General features: G+C 40.5%; 1 protein-coding gene across 2 annotated transcripts in view; it reads right to left on the bottom strand.

Moving 5' to 3' along the window:
- Positions 1 to 20,633, bottom strand: part of TBX20 (T-box transcription factor 20) — a 140,305-nt gene that overhangs the window by 96,165 nt on the left and 23,507 nt on the right. For both annotated transcript variants that reach the window (XM_078688227.1, XM_078688228.1), the window contains exon 3: positions 220 to 384. In XM_078688227.1, coding sequence (XP_078544353.1) covers positions 220 to 384 — 165 coding nt within the window. The remainder of the gene's footprint in view (positions 1 to 219; positions 385 to 20,633) is intronic.

The following is a 20,633-nucleotide window of genomic DNA, read 5'->3' as shown; positions in this document are numbered from 1 at the left end:
ATCAGCCAGGACCAACAATAAGCACAACTCACAGGTCCTAACTATGGAAGAGGTTTATTGCATGATGCTCCTATCAATTTCCCAAACTAATTCAATCCTGCTCAATTCACCGCTATTGTGACTGCCTACTAACATGTTTACTGCTCACGCAGAAAGAATTGTTTTGTTAGTGGCACCATTTTGGTAACTGGGGCCCACATTCAACACAAAATGACATACCTTGCAGGTAAAGGAGGGTCAGCCTTTCCAGCCACCAGCCAGGAAGATCTGTGATAGGCATAGCGATATCTCTTATTGTCCACAGGGACGATGTCCATCAGCACTATGTACTTGGCCTCCGGGTCCACTCCCAAGAAGGAAACTCGAATGGTAGGGAACATTCTCCTTAAAAACACAAACAGGAATAAGGGATTGAACATATTGCCACATATTGCCTTTCCTTACTCTTCCCCACCTTCTCTCTAGTTCTCTCTTTCTCCTGTTCTTCTCTCTTTCATCAGGACTCTTTTCTTCTGTAGTCACACCATTTCACCTGATATTTCTTTTAATATTACAGTCATGGAATGCGCCATGTTGTACAGTTTAGAGATGTTAAAGGGCCTATTTACATGTACTTGCTGTGTTTCAGCTATTCTTTGGGTATTATAAAGTGCACCTTACCTCAAAATCGCATACTTATGCAATCTCCTGGTTTGATTCTTACCATTTAATAATTTATTTTACACCACTTTGTATTTTTCAACCCTCTTTTTGTTGAACTGTAAGTATAATTCTAGCCGTATTCAATACAAATTGGTAAATGCAGTTGTCTTTTGTTAAAGAGATGCATTCATGGAAAAATAAACTCAAAATAACCTCTACACAGATCAGAATAGTTTACTTTTTTATTACGGTCTGTTTGGCAAAGGCAACACATTCTTTAAAAAAAAATGCCAGTATTGAAAATAAGCAATCACAGAGTCGTAGGCTCGGTTGCAGTTCTCGAGTTATAGGCTACAGTGCCTTAAGAAAGCATAGAAAAGAGTGTGGACGTTTAAAGAGGTCTTACATTTTATTATTACACTTATGCCGCTAGAAGGCAGGATCAGATTTACTGTAATTGGCACTAGGAGTTGCAAGGAAAGTTTGGGAGATCTCAAAATTATTCTAGGATTCTTTGATCTTATTTTGTGAGATTGAGAGTTGAGCAAAACGTTTGAGCTTGTGAGCATCTCAAAGATGCTATGGGCAAAGCTCAATCTGCTCCAGTGCCGTCTTTGGCCCTCATCACATCTGGCCCGGTGTATTCCAATATGCAAGACAACTCCATTCACGACAAATATCAGAATTACAACTCATGCAGGAAAAAACACATGTTGTGACATGGGTATTTCTTTTCGGCGCAGAAAGTACTGACATCTGTTGGCCATTCCCCAAATGAATGGAATTCCACAAATGGACATATTTACCGCACTTAATAAATAACGCTCCCCACAATTGAACTGCAGGTAACAGTCCATCAATTCTCTGTGGCGTTTCAATGTGGGAGCCTTTATGGTCTAAAACAGGCTTCACTAAAAGGCAACACCATAGATGACATTAATGCACATCTTTAGAAGGAACACGTGTGTGGAAATCAGATACATCAACATATTTACACAATCACAGAAATCCACATTTTAAAAATAACACACACTCGGATTTATATTTTTATCCGAAATATCAAAACATAAAAATATGAAGAAGAGTAACACGTGAGAGCATATATGTTACACGAATTTAAGTTATGAGCCATAAAGCCACATTGCTCAAACAAAAGGGTGGGGAATGCTGGGGTATTTCAGATCATCTTCACATTTTGAATAAGAGAATTAGGAGGGAACAACACTTGATCTTAGTGCAAATTCTGACAACGACTTCTCGTGTCCACTCACACAGAATCTAAAATCTTATATGGCACTCACCAGGCCTTTGGCAACCACATACATATTCTTTATGTTTTTGGTGAGAGTCTACACCCACAGCTGGATAACGGATGCGAGTCCTGAAGAAAGTAATACATTAGTGGATTCAGCTTTGATTGATATTATGAAGATGTGGTGTATTTAAATCCACCTGAGTAGAGCAACCTCCAGATAATACACTGTGTAGGTTTGGCGACGAGGCTGTTTTACTGCACTTATTCATGAAATCTGCCCGGAGAGAGCCCGTGTTCACAACATAAACAAGCTATACATTGACATTCAGGGTACTGGACTATGAAGTGACAATGAAATGAAATGTGAAATCAATAAGGACTAGCCTATTTGGAAATTTACGTAGACTCAAGACTGTAAGACAGGGTACAAATCCTTTTGTTTGTTCATGAAGCCCTCACCCACCAACCTGGTTGGTGGCATGCTTCATCATCGGGCCCACCCAGTGACACCGAGCGTGTCCCGGGTGTGCTTTGACGCCTGAATACAGCAGAGCAGGTATGTTTCTGAGTGTGCAGTGTAGTGACGTGAAGGTGAAAGTTTAAAAGCTATACACATTCATAAATAGGATAGTCCTTATTGATTTCACATATAAAACCCTGGGAATTACCAGCTACCTAGTCCTCTCTCTCTCCTTTGATAGTGATAATGAAATGAAATGAACACAACTTATAAGGCGCAAACAAATGCCAGAAGGCGTCAAGGCACTGATAGCGGTTAGTCTTGGGAAGGACATCCTATGGCCTGAATATGCCCAAACACAATCAGTTATTGTATAGCTACCATAAACTCAAAGAGGCTTCTGTGGTGACTGGATGTTTGTGACTGACTGGGTTTATCATTGTGAATTGAGTGTTTTGAGGCTGCTCTGCATTGCAGAGGGATTCTTCACTGACTAATTCAGTCATGATAAGCAGACAATGTGAGTTCTCTGACATACCACAAGAAGCTCAGCGTGACACGAGGGGGCTACTTCATGGTGCACAAGACATGGGGTGACAGCATAAGGGTATGTGGAGCTCACTCACTGTCTCTTTCAGTTTTCTTTGCTTGCAAACGCTGAAAGCCGCCTAATGATTGAGCCTGCTTTCCAGTCTGGCTCAATGAATGATGGGCCCAAAAGCAAGCAAAAAAGTGGCCATATCCACTGGATTCTTAGTAAAGAGAAAATAAACAGAGACGCTGATTGGTTTGAAGTGGGCCTATTATACTCATGGATCCTGGTGTTACTGCACCTGCTGCACTGTTGATAGCTAGGCCACTGCACTATAGGTGAAAACAAAATCTGAAAGGGCCAATTTATTAAATGTTTAGTTTCAAATGGCCTTCTTCCTTATTTTGTTCTCAAGTTTACTATTAGCGTATACTGAATTGAAAACTGCATACCTTTATTGCTTTACACATAAGCAGATTCGAATTCCCGCAAAACTGATCTCAGCAACTCATTGCAATGCCCCAGAGGGTTCTCTGATGATGGTACTGTAACCAGAGTGTGGGTGAATCACCCCCACCTCAATATTGAATAATATATCTATAAAACATGCCATTGTTGAAAAAAGATCTTCAAGAGAGACTCGTTTAGCATTGACTTGGCTGGTGTTTATTATATAGAACTAATGTGCTTTACTGACTTTAGCATATTTTTGAGTATTCTTAAATTTCCTCGGCAAACTAATGTTTTCTGATAAGTCTAATGATTTAAAAGAGAAAGGTAGTGTTTTAGTGGTCTTGAGCTGTCTCTTTTAGTTTATAGTTTATACAAACTTCCTAATACAGGGAATATTATGGTATTCTGTCATTTTATTAAGATTAAGATTATTTGCAAAGCACGTTTTCAGCACAATGAGGCCTCTTGGGGAAAAGCAAATAGCAGAGACGTTTTATGTCATGGGAAAAGAGAGCAGTTGACAAGGCCCTCACCTTCCAAGGTGCCCCCTGTGTAAGTAATTTGTCTCTCCATGTAACCTCAATTTGTCCACCTTCCCCTTTGCCTACCCGTGCCTCAGACTCTATCTCTCTCCACGGGGTCATTACGGCGAATTGGAAGCCCCAGCTAAGGTATAGTTTGACTATTGTTGTGTGACTCCGTTTCTGACAGTTTAAGGTATAATTCAAAATTGTTTGGTACTTGCCGCTTTGAATAAGAAGAAAATGGGTAGTAACATTGAAAGTTGTTCCGAACAGGAGGGGCCTCAAAAATGTGTCTTGCTCAGGACCCAAAAAAAACAGAAGATGGCCATTGGCCTCTAAGCCTGTTGTTTTTATTAAGTTTGTTTATCTGTAATATCCTATATCTGCGACTACAAGAGGGCCCATTGTGACCAGATTGTGACTGTAGTTTCTGCTGCTGACTCAAGCAAAGCGTAATTCATTATTCAGCATGGGGCTAGAATAAATACTCTATTTATTTGTTTGTCAATGGTAGAAGGCAGCATAAAAAACTTTGTGAAAGAGGTAAACCTTCCAATAAAATTCATAATTACGAAATTGTTGTGATTACTATGATTATAATGTTGACAACGCTTCAAAAAAGAACAATAAATGAACCCATAGAAGGGGATCAAATCAAAAGTACCTTCTGGTAAGAGTGAAGATGATAGGACCAAAATGACCTTATCTAACTAAAATTACTTTTGTGGTAACTGTGTGGGTTGTTTTAGGTGGTTTTAAATGTCATGGGCAGGATTTATGGTAAGTCACTGAAAAGTTCTACGACTACTGAGTAGAATGAAGCAAAAAGCTAAATAGCTGTATATGGTCACAATATCCCAGGGTAATTTGTGTAATATATTTTTTAATTAGGTGGGTGCTTTACATGTTATAGTAAATGGTCGCCTTTGCCTCCTCATATAAGGAGGCAACTTAAAAACATCATGCAAGTTGTAAACTGTCCACTAAAATTCATGATCTAAAATTGTTTGTTATGCTGACTACTATAATGTTGGCAACAATGAGTACTTCTTATTACTAATGCTAATGATGAATACTATAATGGTTATGAATGTATTAACAATACATTTATTGATTATTTTAATCAGTCTCTTCTGTTGAGAAATGAATTATACCTGCACTTAAAACAATGGACAATATCATAAGTACCCATTTCTACGAATGAAGATGTCGATAATAAGAACTACCTCGTATACATCAAGGCACTTCTTAGATTTCTTCCTGTTACATTTTAGTTGTTTCTAAATAGCAACAGGGTATGTTGTTGTTATACTAAGATAATTTACTTGAAAACGACCCTACCCTGTTTTCCACAAAGCAGATATCCATGGGCAACACAGCAGAATGGTGCTTGCTGTTCGAAAAGAGTACATGAGGAATAAAGTAACCCTTTTCATACAGTATAACCAACTGACCAAATGGAGAAACGAAGCAGAGGGCTGAATTACTTTGCAGGTTCCAGATATCCACAGTTACTTGCACTATCTATTTATGTATAATTACACTCGTTACCTTAGCCTTTTCAAAATGTGTTCTTTTTCACCCTCTAATGGAAGAGAGCAACGAGATGCTGATATGAAGTGAGGATATAAATATCTCAATATACATTGTCTTTGTGTTGCAAAGATCATTCTCTTTACCAGATAGAGACTGATTGTTAGGGAGAATAAGTTTAGATGAATGTGACTATGAAAAGCTATTCATCGCTTTAACTGAGCGACAGTTGGTGTTTGGTTCGTGGAGTTACGTTTCAAAATGGTTGCTGTCTGTGGCAGCAGGCGTTGTAACATCACAACTCAACTCAAATGATAACTCAAATGATAAAAGTGGAACAGGGATGTTCTGATTTTATTACATGAGGTAGTGGTGTCACAAATAGACTGCACAACTTATGTTAAATACAAGTGCATATACGGCAATGCATTTTAATATAGGACATCCAGCAATAGGATAATGTCTGAGCATCTTCTACATTCAACATTTAGGAAGTTCTGGATTACAAAAAATGCAACCTACTTGTATAACACATTCTAAGAAAATATAAGACATACCAGAATGATATTGCCAAGAGGGCTCACACAACTGAAGGTTTTACACAAAAGGATTTAGACTTCATACTTCCTTACGTGGACAGAGATGTCTCTACTAGAGAAGGGCTATTTGACTGTAGTGCTATGAGTAGACCCAGAGACCCATTGGCATCCTAGGAATGGAAAACATTATCCTTCCACCATACAAGGTAATATGAGAACACGTCAAACTTAACCTTGGATAGCCAGCAATGTCAGCATCTAAAGCTGGGATCTGAGAGAATTAATATGATTTGAGGTTTCCTTTGTTTTAGAGTAATGGTGCTCATTGAAGTACACCTGGATTGTAAGATCCTAATACCTTAATCAATACTGATAGTTAATTGTAATTCTTCTGTCAAGGACCAAATAAAATTATGACTGCCCTTCCAACACATTGAACAACAAAACACCCATGAATGATTGTTCCCTACTAAGACATAATTTATGGTTGAAAAAGAATGGTTGTTTTCCCAGAAATCCCTTGAAGCAAGCTTTGGCAAAGCCAAATGTTCTGGCTTACATTTTTAGTCCAGGCTAAAACATACGAAAACCTACTAAAGTGAAATAAAATGAGTGTTTGCCATAAAAATAGAATCATTGAGATAAATAACTTAATATATGATTATCGGGTGTTCTTTTGAGATGTAAAAGAGTCCTTTGTGGTTTGCAATGCACTCCATTGAAAGGATGATACAACAAGAGTCAATAGTATGAAGTATGAAACTTATGAAACTTATATAGCGCAGGACTTACCCTGGGGCATCTCCGCGCTTGCTTAGGGAACCCGTCCCGGTATTCCCCTGTGAGAAACCCCGGCAGGGTATCCACAAGGTGAAAGCCAGGCATCCCGCCGCGAGGGGCCGATGTGGAGATTAAGCAAGCTATTGCCCAGAGTCGCAGAGTGTGACCCCGTGAGTTGAGTAGGCACCGGAGCGATATTAATAATCTTATGGATGGAGCAAAAGCCGACTCTATGTATGTTTGAAAGCATTGGTAACAATAGGTCATACAGACAGCTCTATCATCATGCCAGGCCTAAAAAGGCCACACTGGGTCATTAGTCCTAGAAGATAATGTTGCCATTACAGATTGGCAACTAGAGATTTGGTCTCTTGATACAGGAAGCTCTTGCGTATCATGGGTGAACGTTTCAATCTCGCAAAAGGCCTTTTTGTGTAAGCTTTCTTAATCTTTCTCACTAGAAACACAGTACGAAGCATGTGTACTGTTTCTTGCACGTTGGTGAAAAACAGAAACCTGCTGGTAACCTCACCAAGCCAGAGTGCAACCTGATTGTTTGTAAACAGTGCAGCACATAAGTGGGTTACACAATTAAATTCCAGGCAGAGCTTAAATAAACATGCCTCTTAAAAAAGATGCACTTCCTATTCAGTCAGGTTTTAATAGAATACTTTCTTTACAAGAAGGAAAAACATACGTTCCTCCTCCTCCAGGATATCCAAGTGATTTTTAATTGTTTCTAAGGAAAAGGAATGAAGCCAGAAATTGATTTCAGACATATAAGTGTATGCGAAACTCCCAAGAGACAAGACTGTGTGATTGGTGCAAATATCAAAGATACAACATTCTTCTGAAATACATTTAAAAAATTGATAAAGCAAACAAAGGATTTACTCTCTCATTAGATCTCTCCTTGCCACACTGATGCTTTGCAAACACACATAAAGCAATTCTGTCTACAATGAAAGTCAACGGCGTCACAAAGACAGTTTATTTTGCATAAGAATGCATTAATGCCCGAAGATCAAGACATTCTGATGCACCAGTTTCAGTAATTCATTAGAGTGCCTTCAGATTTGTGTAACCTGGAAGAAATATATTATGCCTCCAATATATTAGAACGACAGACATTTTGAGTCTTATCATGACAGCTCAATCTAAACACTCATGCAAAGATTCACCCTGCTTTCCACAGTGGTTCAAAATGCTTGACAGAATTGACCAGCATAAGGGGTGTGCTGTTTGTCTCCATTTACAATGTTACTGGCTCCCTTGAGTAAAGACACAGTCTAAGATTGAAGTATCAGCATCCCAGAAAGGGCCCTCACTAGACGAATATAATTTCAATATTTGGACGCGAAGAAATAACTCTATACTGTGACCTCATCATGTAATGGAAAAAGACATCTACAACATTCTTTCATCATTAAACCCATCTAATCACTTCACTGATCCTCTACCTTCGGCTATATTCAAAGAGCAAAGCATGTATTCTTCCCCCTATGAACTAAGATAGATTGTGAATGCCTCACTACGCCATGGTATTAGCCCTAATTGCCTAAAAGCAGGACTCCCACTTAAAAAAACAATGCAGACTACTATAACCTAACAACTTCAGACCCATCTCTAACATCCCTATTCTTGCAAAGCTCTTAGAGAAACGTGTCCAGATCCAACTCTGCAATCACATAGACAACTATCAACTCCTTGATCAACACCAGTCAGGATACCGTCAAGGTCACAGCACTGAATCATCATTTACCCATGTCATTGATGACAACCTAAAAATGCTGAATCGAAATGAATCATGCCTTCTGATACTACTTGACCTATCGGCTGCCTTTGACATGGTTAAACATGATGGTCTATTAAAACTACTGGAACAAAGGATGGGCCTATCAGGGGTTGCATTGCAATGGTTTTCCTCATTCCTCCAAAACAGATCCCAGAGAGTCAAAATGAGCCAATCACTATCTAAGCCCCACGCGATCACTTTGGGGGTTCCACAGGGATCTTCTCTCTCTCCCATTCTTTTCAATTTATTCCTGGAACCACTAGCAATCCACTTAAAATCTGCCAACCTCCATTATCATATGTATACTTATGATACTCAGCTGTACTTCAAAATCGCCTTCTCAGAGGACATTATATCCCTGTGTCATCTTGCAAAACACACATCTCTGGCTCAGGGATAATCATCTCAAACTTAATGCTGCCAAAACTGAATTCCTTCTCATCTCACCGCCAAAAAACACCCCTAAGATCGAGCCTTTGTTGAAACATCTTAGAGCCGTTAACTGCACCCCTCACATCATAGACTTTGCTAGATCCTTGGGTATTACATTAGACAAACATCTGAATATGCAGGAACACGTTAATGTTGCCACCACAGGAGCGAATTACCAACTGAGCATTCTGCGGAAACTTAAATCCTATCTTTTACATGAAGACCTAAAACAAGCTGTCCAAGCTCTTGTATTTCCCAGACTGGACTATGGTAGTGCCACACTTTGTGGCTTACCTCAATACAAGTTGGCCCTCTAAAAGCCTCCCTCCATGTGGCAGCCAGACTTGTCTCTGGAACAAAAAGAAATATACACATCTCCCCGGCACTATAATTCCTGAACTAGCTACCATATGAAGCAAGAATCCAATTAACAATTGCATGCTTGACACACGAAGCACTGCATTTCAATACCCCCAGATACCTGGCTCAAAAGCTAGAAAAATCAGGGGGCAGCAGACCCTCGCAAAGTGCACACACCCTTCTTATGAAACCCCAACTAGCCCACAAAAAGAAAACGTGGGCCAGAGCTTTCACGGTTGTCGCACCTAAGATATAGAAATCTCTACCACCGGATGTTCGCCTAATCTCCTCTACCGCCGCCTTAAAAAAAGAAGCAAAATCTTTTTTACTGACTACGTTTTTTACTCTAAGACAATTTATCTGTGCCTAATGTAACCATATTAACTTCTCTATGACAATTGAACATGTTATCACAGACTATAATTGAGATCAAGCTTTTCACGCTATGTACCTTCACATATGTTTGTCATGCACAACTGTATCTTTTGTTTACCAGTCCAATCCTCGCCAGGTAAAGCGCTCTGACACCCACTAGGGTCATGTTCACGCTATACAAAACATTATAAATAAATAAATAATAGAGCAGAGACATTAGGAAGGACCAAAATATAGTCATATCATCAGAATTCAGCCACATTGGTTTGCATGAATGGCGACATTGCATGTTAAATAGAAGAAAACAGTCAAAGACATTTAAAAGAGAATAATTGCCTCTCTGAAATACCTTACATTTTCAATTGCACTTTTCATTAGCAGAAAAAGATTCCAAACTGCTGTTAGTAAGCTTAGAAGGGAGTGGAGACAAATTTTATGTCAGACTAAGTGCTTTGGATTTACTAATTTATGCAGAAGACCCATTTTTAAGCCTCTTAACCCACCTCAGCTCACTTACCATATAGCTGTAGAATGATGACTCCCACATTTGCATTCAATATTATATTGGATGCCATGATTTCAAAAAATGTTTTGGGCGTTATTGATAAATCATAGATTGATCTCATGAGACTATGTCCTGCAGATGATCGGGTCCCTAGCCTTACAATAAAATTAAGAATATTCATACATGTTTATCAGAGATATCGAATGAGACTTTGTTGTGCTAAAATACCACTTATATTAACTCTGATTTGCCAATATTTCAGTCAATGTTTATTGCATAAGTTGATAAAAATATTTACAGTACCACTTCACGCAGTAAACAATAGTGCCATTACTATTTCAATTAACAAATAAAACCAAATGGTTATCTCATTACACAATAATTGAAAAGCTGTCGTACCTAGCCTATAATAATTTAAAGAAACAATGCAACACCTATGGGAGCAGAAGATAACAGAAGATGAGACATTCTTCCAACTAGTCACACTAGCCACACATACCAACGATTGGAACAATGCCTCAAGACTTTCAGAACAATGAGAGAAAATGACCATGGTTGCAGTATTGACCCCCATTGCTGCCGTTATAATGACTAAGCACTTCATAGTGTATTGTGCTCACATTGCTATACCTAGCACTGGCCATGAGATACTGCTTAAATGACACAGAGATATTGTACCAAAATGAATAAATAAGTAATTGATAAAGATGGGACAGGGGGACAGTTGGCAGGGCAGGTAAGAAATAAGAGAGCAAATTTGGAAATACACAGAATAAATATGTTCAGGTACATTTCTGATATATGAAATTAATGTGATGTATTGTTATGTCTGCACATATTGCCAACATCTATTGGTGAGCAAGACGGGGAAAAATAGAAATTTTAAAACGTATGGTTATGCCTGACTATGACATCATCATTGTTTATAAAAAGGGCGGGAATGTGGAAGCTAACTTTAGATAGCAATGGTGGCATTCATTTTTTATATTTTGACATTGTGATAATTCAATAATGATGGGAATTATATACACATATAATTGCTTGATATCATGTGACAGTTTTAAATAAGAGTTAGAACTTTGCTTTTAGTAAGCTGCCTGTAACGCTACACATTGCAAGGCTTGCACGCAGAGTAAATTTCCATGTTATTACATTTCTGCCTACTTACATTAGCAACAGGCCCTGTAGGCCCAAAAAGTGTATTCAGCCACATTAGCTAATGTAGACCATTGTGATTGCATTTGGGCGTAAATGTAGTAGTTATCTGTCTAGCTTTGGATACAGGGGGCTTTTCATGTGCACATAGGATGATTTCCAACATATTCTTGTGTAACAATGTACTGTAAGTTTCTGAGCACAAAATGTTTCTTCACCGACCTGCCGGGACATGAGGGCCTAGACATGACCTGTTATGCAGTCGAATTATAATGAAATGCTGTGGTCTGCGTCTATAAATGCTTGTGTTTTACTTCTGCTATTCGAGCACTCAGCACCCATCTGGGCCACCCGTGCACGTTAAATAAATTCTCTTTATTTTACTCAGGTGGTTGTGACGGAGTTATGATTTTGGGTACTACAGATCTTTTCAGTTTCTACAGTAACAGATGTAAGTCTAAATAAGTATTTCAAAGCATTTTAAATGTCTTTGTACCAGCTTGCATAAAAAAAATTCTTGAATATTTGTTTAACATTCCTCAATGTAGTTTGAAGAGTCAAAAGTAAATGTGAGAATTCAGTTTGGCATTTTGGACTTTTTGAAAAGGCCAGTTCTTATTAGAGTCAGGTGTCTTCTTAATTTTGGGCATAGTACTTTAAAGTGGCGTTCTGCCAATAACACTTACTTTTGTGTATGGAGGCATTGAAGTGACTTCTTATCAAATATATATTGTTGATCTAAATTATAAGCTATTTCATTTGCCATCAGTCTGAAATGTATTTTTACAGCAAGAGCATATTCACATGTTCTTAAAATATTTCGATCTCAGTCCAGGTTATATTTATTAAACAGATTAATAATATTAATCCGCACACTCCATGCATAAATGTGCTCACTAGTAAAAATATCCTTCAAATATATAGCGGCATCATATGGGGCTTTAGCACTCAGAAATGTAATGCTCAGAATGGCATATTCAACTTACAGAGCACATAAACATGCTTCGATAGTTCTCGCTTCTAAAGCAACAGCACTTGGCAAGCAAAAAGCTTGCTTCAATTGCTTGGCTTAAAATGTGCTGTTGGCAGAGCAATTTTCCAATACTAGGCCTTCAACACCATGGACCTCACTACAATGGCGGTCAGATGCGCGTCCGACCGCCATCGTAGCGGGATCGAGACCGGCAGACAAGTATTCGCCAGCTCCACCCGCCCTATTATGATGTGACTGCTGTGTAGGCAGTCGGAAACATGCCATACACTATTGTGGCTTGTGCTGTGGTCTGGAAAAGAGATGCAGTATCTAATGGCATGTTTTTAAACATCCATGCACCATGTGCCAGGCACCATGCAGGGCCTGGCACACGGTGCATGGACGCTTCCTGGGCCCCACCTGTGCACAACAGGCCACATTGTGGAGGCCCACGGGGTACAGGTACCCTGCTAAGGGCCCCCAAAGTCCCTGTCCGACAGCCTTTCCATGGCAGCGGGACCGCCATGAATAGGCTGTGGGAAATGAACATCATAATCCCTACAGGGGTGCCTGTGCAGGCACCGCCTACATTGTAGGAATCACTGTCCGACTGCTGCCCTGACCGGCTTCATGAGCCTGTCGGCGGCAGCGGTCTTGACCCCTGCCCGCTGCGCTCTGACTACCGGTATCTTAAGTAGGTGGTCAGACCATTTCTCCGGATGTCAGGTTGACGCCTGTCGGGTGCGGTCCGCCCAACATCCTAATGAGGCCTTATATGTTAAGAATGGCGAAAGTGTTTTGTTAAATGCTTGTATCATAAGCATAATGGATAGATCTCCATATTGAGGGGCTCATTAGGATGGCAGACGGACCTGCGTCCGTCCGCCACCCTAGAGGAGGAGGGAACGTCCGCAGGGGCAGCGGCGGTCCCTCCAGTGCAATTAGGATGTGACCGCCAGCCTGGCGGTCACATCCTCAATATTTAACATTGTGGCGGGTGCTGCTTGAAGCAGCACCCGCCGCAAGGTTAAATATGCATGCTTAGCATTTGCATGCACAAAGCGGCAGGCACCGCGCGTTGCCTGCCGCTTCGTGCACGCAAATGCAGGGGGGTACCATAGGTACCCCCCATGTGCACCCCACACGCCCCCCACTCACCCTGGGGGCCCGCAACGGGCCCCCAAAGAATTCACCATATGCATTTCCACGGCGGAGAATCCGCCGCGGAAAGGCATCTGTTTTCCGCCATCCTAATATGGCTGGCGGTGTCTGATAGACACCGCCAGCCATGATAGAGCTTTTCCGCCGCGGTCAGAAGGCGACCGCGGCGGAAAAGCTGCGGACCGATTTTGAGACCCACCGCCATCCTAATTTGGCGTTGGGTCTTTTGTACCTCCCCAGCGGTTTTCCCGCATCCTCCGGGCCGGCGGTGGCTTCCGCCGGCCCGAAGGATGCGGGAAAACCGCGATCCTAATCGGCCCCTTAATATTAAACTGAATGAAATCACCCATTGTACATCAAATGAGGCTCCTCGTCATTTTGTTTTTGTTTAATGCTATTCTGCTGTAATTTAACCTAGTTAATAAACCAAGCAAATTTGAGGACATTTTTGCTAAAAGTCATGGTATATGTTTTGTCATACTTAATGACAAGACCATTTTGAAAATGTGAGATGGCTAAAGAGCCCAATTTTCTTTGCAGGTCAGTTGGCTTTGTCTTTAATATAATGAAGTTGTCTGCATAGAGCAGTAGGTTTACTTTTTGTCTGACAATTTTTTGTGTAAACTTCTCACCATCTTCAAAGCCATTGGTAAATGTTTAAGAATTAAACAGGTAATGGAGCCTGGACTCAGACTTGCTGAAGTCCATTTCAAAGTATGGAACTTTTCAATTCCCTACATTTAGCTCATGTTGAAGCTTAGCCAAGGTATTGTAGAGTAGAAATATGACTGTGATAGGGGAGGCTTTGTGGGCTGCCTCGTGGATCTCATTTTTTCCAGAGTCAGTTCTGGTTCATTGGATTCACCATGTTCACTGTGTCGAACGAAAATCAATGTATGTGATGTTGAGAGCTCATTCCTGGGCAAAACCATGTCTGCTCAATTGGAATTAAGTTGTTCTCTATCACCCATTCTACCAGATGACCATATACCACCTCAGAAAAAATCTTAGATGAAGCATCAATTGAAGTGATGAACCTATAAGAGAAGCGAGCGTCTGGGTTTCCTCTTTTGTTTATTATTTTCATGATATACCCAATTCAAGCTGCTGGCAATTTCCCACGTTCCACGATGATTTGAAATAACTTACGTAAAACATTTACTCAAAGCTGTGAATCTTGTATAAGAACGAAGTAGAGTATGCCCTTCCAGACCAGAACCTTGGCTGCTTCAAATGCTGTTCATTAATTCTACAGTTCCACAGACTTCAGTTTTATGAGTCCACTACCTTGTAGAACATATTCATCATAGGTGGCAGGGGCATCTTCAAGTGGTGCATGGAGATGACTGGGAACAGCGGCAGCTCCTCGAGGGAGTGCTTCAGGGTGATAGAGTAGGGCAGGGAGGGGCAGGCGATGCAGCACGTGTAATATAATTAATTTATTTATTTACTTCACTCCATTCGGCCGTATGCTGGAATTTACTATGCCACACCCTGTCCCTCTCCTGCCCCACTCCTTTGAGGAGGCGCCACTGACTAAGAAGCTCCTCCCACTGGTCTTCCATAGTGAACAGATCACCCTGTCCCTAAAGTGTCCCGATTTACTTTTCGGTTAATATTTTCTAACACTTCATTCTGTGATACTGGCTGCAAAACCCATGTTTCTAAAATGTGTGTCTTTAGCATTATTTTTGCTTGATTACTGAATTTTGTTTAAAATGATATGCACATAGTGCTTATGTTTGTATATTTGAAAAGATATGGTTTGGTGCAAGAATATCATAATTAAAATGTTATTTACAGAAATATTGTGTCATAAAGCTCTATCGGATTTAATAACGGGAAATCTACTGGGATGGTATTTCCCTACAGGGTCTCTAGGACAAAATATTTCTGTCAGTTGCTGTGTTTGCAATTGATATTCTGACATACACCCAAAAAGTATAGTTCTCCTTCATGTTACTTGCGAAAACGTTAGTAATCTTGGCATGAAAAGTGAATATAACCGAGTTATGTAGCTACATGAATAATTACACAGTCCCAAAGCTAGACAATGACTTAGACTCACCAATGCAACATGGAATTTTGCTATAAATTATGCACCATTATCCAGAGGCAGGATGCAGGCGGATGAGGCAGAAAGGCGCAGCTGAGGCGATGATGGGAACATGCAACTGAATCAGCTGAGCTTCCCCTTCTGTCCTCCTAGTCGGGTAGCCAGTTAATCGATTCAAGACATCGAGATGAGATGTGTGGAGGACATTGAAAATTGCCTCAGAGGGAATCATTCATGGATTTTGAGGGTCCCAGAGGGCAAAGAAGGAGACAACCCCTTTTGCCCCGCCCTGAGCCCTAAAAATTAACCCTACACCCTCAAAACTACACCGACCCCAGTCCTCCCCTCCCCCTACTCTGTGCCTTAAAAGCCGTTCCCTACAGCCCTGGGGAGAACCATGTATTTCAATTTATTTAAAGAAGGATAAAGATCTGCTCAATTGCGGGTCCTACCGTCCAATTTCTTTAATGAATATGGACACTAAAATGTATACTTGTATCTTGGCCAATCGCTTATTTTCAGTCATAACTAATTTAGTGGGTGAGCAGCAGCATGGCTTCATTCCAAGACAAGATAACACGGCCCATGTCAATACAGCTATCTCTCTTTTCGACGTAGCAGAAACAATTGGTGAGTCTGCTGAACTGATCCTACTCGATGTCGAGAAGGCCTTTGACAGGGTGCGGTGAGGCTTACGTTTGGAGCTTTTGGCAAAAACGGACCTTGGACAAAAGTTTTTAAGTGTAATCAAGACTCTCGACACCTCTTTACATGCTAGAATTGTAAGCATGGACAAATATTGGACACCATTGCACCTCAGCAGGCACTCGGCAGGGCTGCACCTTGTCACCACTATTGGTTGCACTATATTTAGAGCCCTCTATCCATGAATTGAAATTTCTGGTTACTATACCTCCATTACATCTAAACCAGTTTGCTTCCAAGGAGATGGCATATGTGGTCAGGATCTAGCTGGTGTTGAGTTTGCAGAGGCTGACTTTGGCACAGGATCCGGCTATACATTGAATATTGGCAAAACTCAAAATGTAACTAGCTCTACTGTGGTCTTGCCGACCCCCGTAATGTGCAGGAAGCCACCTAACTAGGGGTTTGCGTCTCTCCATGCACAGAGCGTGTGATTTAGAGAAATTACATGGGGCTATACTATGAATCTTTGACACTTTTTAAGAAATGGGACAAGCTTTGGTTGGACCTGATTGGTGTCTGCAATCTTATTAAAATTACTATTTTGCCATGCCTACGATATTTTTTCAGTCTATACTGCTGCATCTTCCTAAGAAATTCTTTAAAATAACTGAGGCCAATTGGCAGGGATTCATATGCACATGGTTTAAGACACTGGCAGTTTATCACAGGGTTTGGAATGCAACTGAAATATACTGTGGAATTTCTACTTTCAATAAGTTCGACTCCCATAGGAGCTACCCTAATGTATCTGTATTATTGCAAGAAGCGTATTCTCAGTTTTGGCACCAGATTGGCATCAAGCAACTTGGCCAACTGTTTACTAATGGCGTAGTTCATCCATTTGAAGATATTCAGAGTCAGCAAGAGGCATGCTGTCAGGGTTTCTTCAGGTACCTCCAATGTAGGGATTTTGTCACCCACTTCTCTGCTAATGATTTTTCAGTGCCCCCTAACTTTTTCCTGGAGCAATTGTACCACCTGCCCAAACAACAGTCAATATGTACCGTCTACAATACTTCTTCTCTTTTTTGCCCTAGTACACAATATTTACAACAGTTGGCAGATAAGTGGACCCAGAATTTAGGTTCGGCGGTGACCGAAGGGGATATTCGTCTTAGTGCTCACCTGGCTCAAGGCATCCTTAATGTGTCTCGACCTATAGCCCATTTTTTAAAGACATTGGGGCATATTATCAAGCCTGGGCGATAAAATTATCGCCGCTTTATCGGCAGGAAACTGCCGATAAAGTGGCGACAATGGGCTTGATAATATGCTCTATGGAATTCCAATCGAAGCTCATGTTACATGTCCTTCACATTTAACATGAGCTTCGAATGGAATTTCATAGAGCATATTATCAAGCCCATTATCGCCACTTTATCAGCAGTTTCCCGCCGATAAAGCGGCGATAATTTTATCGCCAAGGCTTGATAATATGCCCCTTTATTTGATACCTATTACACACCTTATAGATTATTCAAAATGGGCCTCCGGCCTTGTTCTGACTGCTTTAGGTGCTCAATGCCAAGGGCAGATGTTACTCATATCTTTGCTACTTACCCCTCCTTAAGTTCATATTGGACTTCGGCTTTTCATAGATTAAATAATCAGCTACATGGGGATATTGATTTTGACTATAGGTTAATTATGCTGGGCCACTACACCTCAATTGATACAATATGGCGCTGATCTATTTGTATGCTATCACAGTGGCCAGATTGTGTATTGCTAGGGCATGGCTGCAGTGCAAAGCGCCTGATCCCAGGGCTTGCTGGCATGAGTTTATTTTTTCCTGTGGTATGGGACTCACAATTATTCACTCTAATCTGAAGAGATGCCAATTGGAAAAAAAACTGTGGGCTCCAGTTAGGGATGGTTTTGTTCTTGGTATGCCCAACTACCTGTCTAAGATTTTAAATGATTCAGTAACTATATGAACTTTACTGGTTATGTACGTATGACAATGCACTTTATTACTATTTATTGACGCCTTGGTGACTTGCATGTGTTATAATTCTCTTTTGTACTAACTGTATTTTAATCGCCTCATACTTTTCCAATTAAAAATAAAATTATGCACTATTATCTTGAAAACCGGTCTCGAGGTCCTTCTATGGTACTCTATAGATTCATTTTTTATTTTATTTTATTATATTGCACTTTTGCAAACGGAGGGATCTATTTAGGCTAGCTGAGTGCACATTAGTTTTACAGGTTGAAAAATAATGTGAATAAATGTAATCCACACTTCAGGTGTCCTCATGTTTTGATGCTGTTGCCCTTTGCAGCATGAAAATGGTGTCTTCAACTTTCTGTGGAATTTCCAGAGGTCTGTTTCGAGTCGTGTTGTAAGAGGGTGTTCCATAACTCTGAACGTTGTTTGTGGAGGGATCTTCATTATATTCATCAGAAAATTATTCAATAAACACATTCTTTCAGAAATCTGTTAAAATAAAATTCCCTTCTCAATAGCAGCTGAGCGTGAGGGGCTATGTGTGGCATCTTTCAGCATGCGGGGGTGAAGTCACCCATGAGAATACCTCCCACATGTGCCCACGGACATCCCCGCTGCTACACCAGACTAGGCCTCTCACTGCTGATGACAGAGGTGTTTTTGTTGGCATGTCTTGAAGCCAGTGTGGAAGAACATCCTGAATAGATGTCAGGCCGTCCATGTTTCTTAGTAGCGTGCCAAAGTCAGAGATTTCTGATAGTGCCATTTTTCAAGTTAGTAGTAATAACATTTTACAACCTTATGACACGTGGCTGGGAAGAGACATAAGTGCGACCAAACAACGTAAATGGTTGATTGTAGTCCAGTTAAAAGCAACAATAATTTCCAGAAATATTTTTCCAAGATTCCGCCTGGAGCAGTCTGAAATTGATGTATACAGATACATTTTCATCGGTCTAAAATCCATTGTTTGTTGAAAGAGAAAAAATTGCCCACAGTTCCCGAAAACTCGTGTAAATGTTTCTACAAAAAGGGGTTTATTTAGACCACATGGGTGCTGTGTAATTCGCGCTGTGGTCGGGGCGCTTGCAGCTTAGATGCCACGCCTGACATGAGCCATCCAAAAGATCCGCATGTGACCTCACTGAAGGGCGTTGCGACTTTTATTCCTTAACTGGGTCAATTGAAGGCGGACATTCTCCTCCAAAAGAGCACAAAGTATGCGAATTATGAGGAATGAACTGGGTTTGGGGAAAAACAGTCTGCAGAGCGCTCTGTCACCATCAAAGTGCAGTTCATCACGGGACTAACTGGTTTTATACTTTTATCATCAAAGATTTTAGAATTGTTTTCTATGTATTTTAAACGATTGTATTAGAATGGGTTACTTTTATTTTTATAGAAATGGTATGCAATGGTTTTAATTAACTATGCAAATAAACTTGATTTACTGACTAACATTTTTTCAATTGCTTTGGTAGTTCTTTCAAGGCGCCATATTCAAATGCCCAAAGAAGCAGGTACGGTCATTGGCTCTTCAGAGCATGTGTAGGCATGCTCGGCTGACATCACAAACCCTGCAGAGTGGTGGTCCTCACTACAAGTAACGAATGAAGTCTGTCACTTAAGCAGTGGTACTGGAAAAATGTTCACAGTTGGGGTGCTGCCATTAATATTACCTCAATGAAATCATACGGATTGTAGAAAATCCAAACGTCACACAAAGAGCAAGTATATCAAAAGAGTCAGCAGTGTAGTGTTAAGGGTGTGGTATGTGGCTGGTGGTGCATTTTTAAGCACACTGCCACAAATATATTACTAAGCATCGCGTAGTAGTGAACTGTCATTTACAGGCAGTGCACTTTCCATTGATGTGGCCACGAAATTCTCACTGACATGCAGTTTTACTAGTAAAAATATGTACCACACAAACAATAATGGTTGGAAATAGGGTTTCAGAAAACATTTACCATATGCATATCAACAAATGTTTTGATTTGTTTCCATCACACTTCAGACTGTCAAACAAAAATGTGCTTTGCTTCTGCTTTCCTAACTGCTGCTATATTTTGAGATACTTGTACAGCTCATTTACAGGTATTTAATGTTGATATGTGTTACAAAAAACTGACATCCTACATCTTTCCCCATCCCTTTGATACTCCTTGAACCCAGGCAAGATTGCCAGACAGTTCACTTTACAAAACCCTCTATGTTTGCAGTCAAAGAAAGAAAAGTAGACACCAAGCACCATGTTAATTAAGAAGAAATGTGCCTGAAGACATCACCTGACATATGACCTGCGACTTTGAACACACAGCAAATGTGAGAAGACAAAAGCAAAATGTAACGACATCTTTACTGTTTATTCATCTTCTGAACTGCAGCATGGTTATTTGTGGGGTGCTGCAGCACCCCCCTGCCCCCCTACTTCCAGCGCC

This window comes from Lissotriton helveticus, chromosome 4_1 (assembly GCF_964261635.1).
Source record: "Lissotriton helveticus chromosome 4_1, aLisHel1.1, whole genome shotgun sequence".
Lineage (NCBI taxonomy): Eukaryota > Metazoa > Chordata > Amphibia > Caudata > Salamandridae > Lissotriton > Lissotriton helveticus.
The sequence above is the reverse complement of the archived record's forward strand: the minus strand, read 5'-3'. Positions and strand labels throughout refer to the sequence as shown.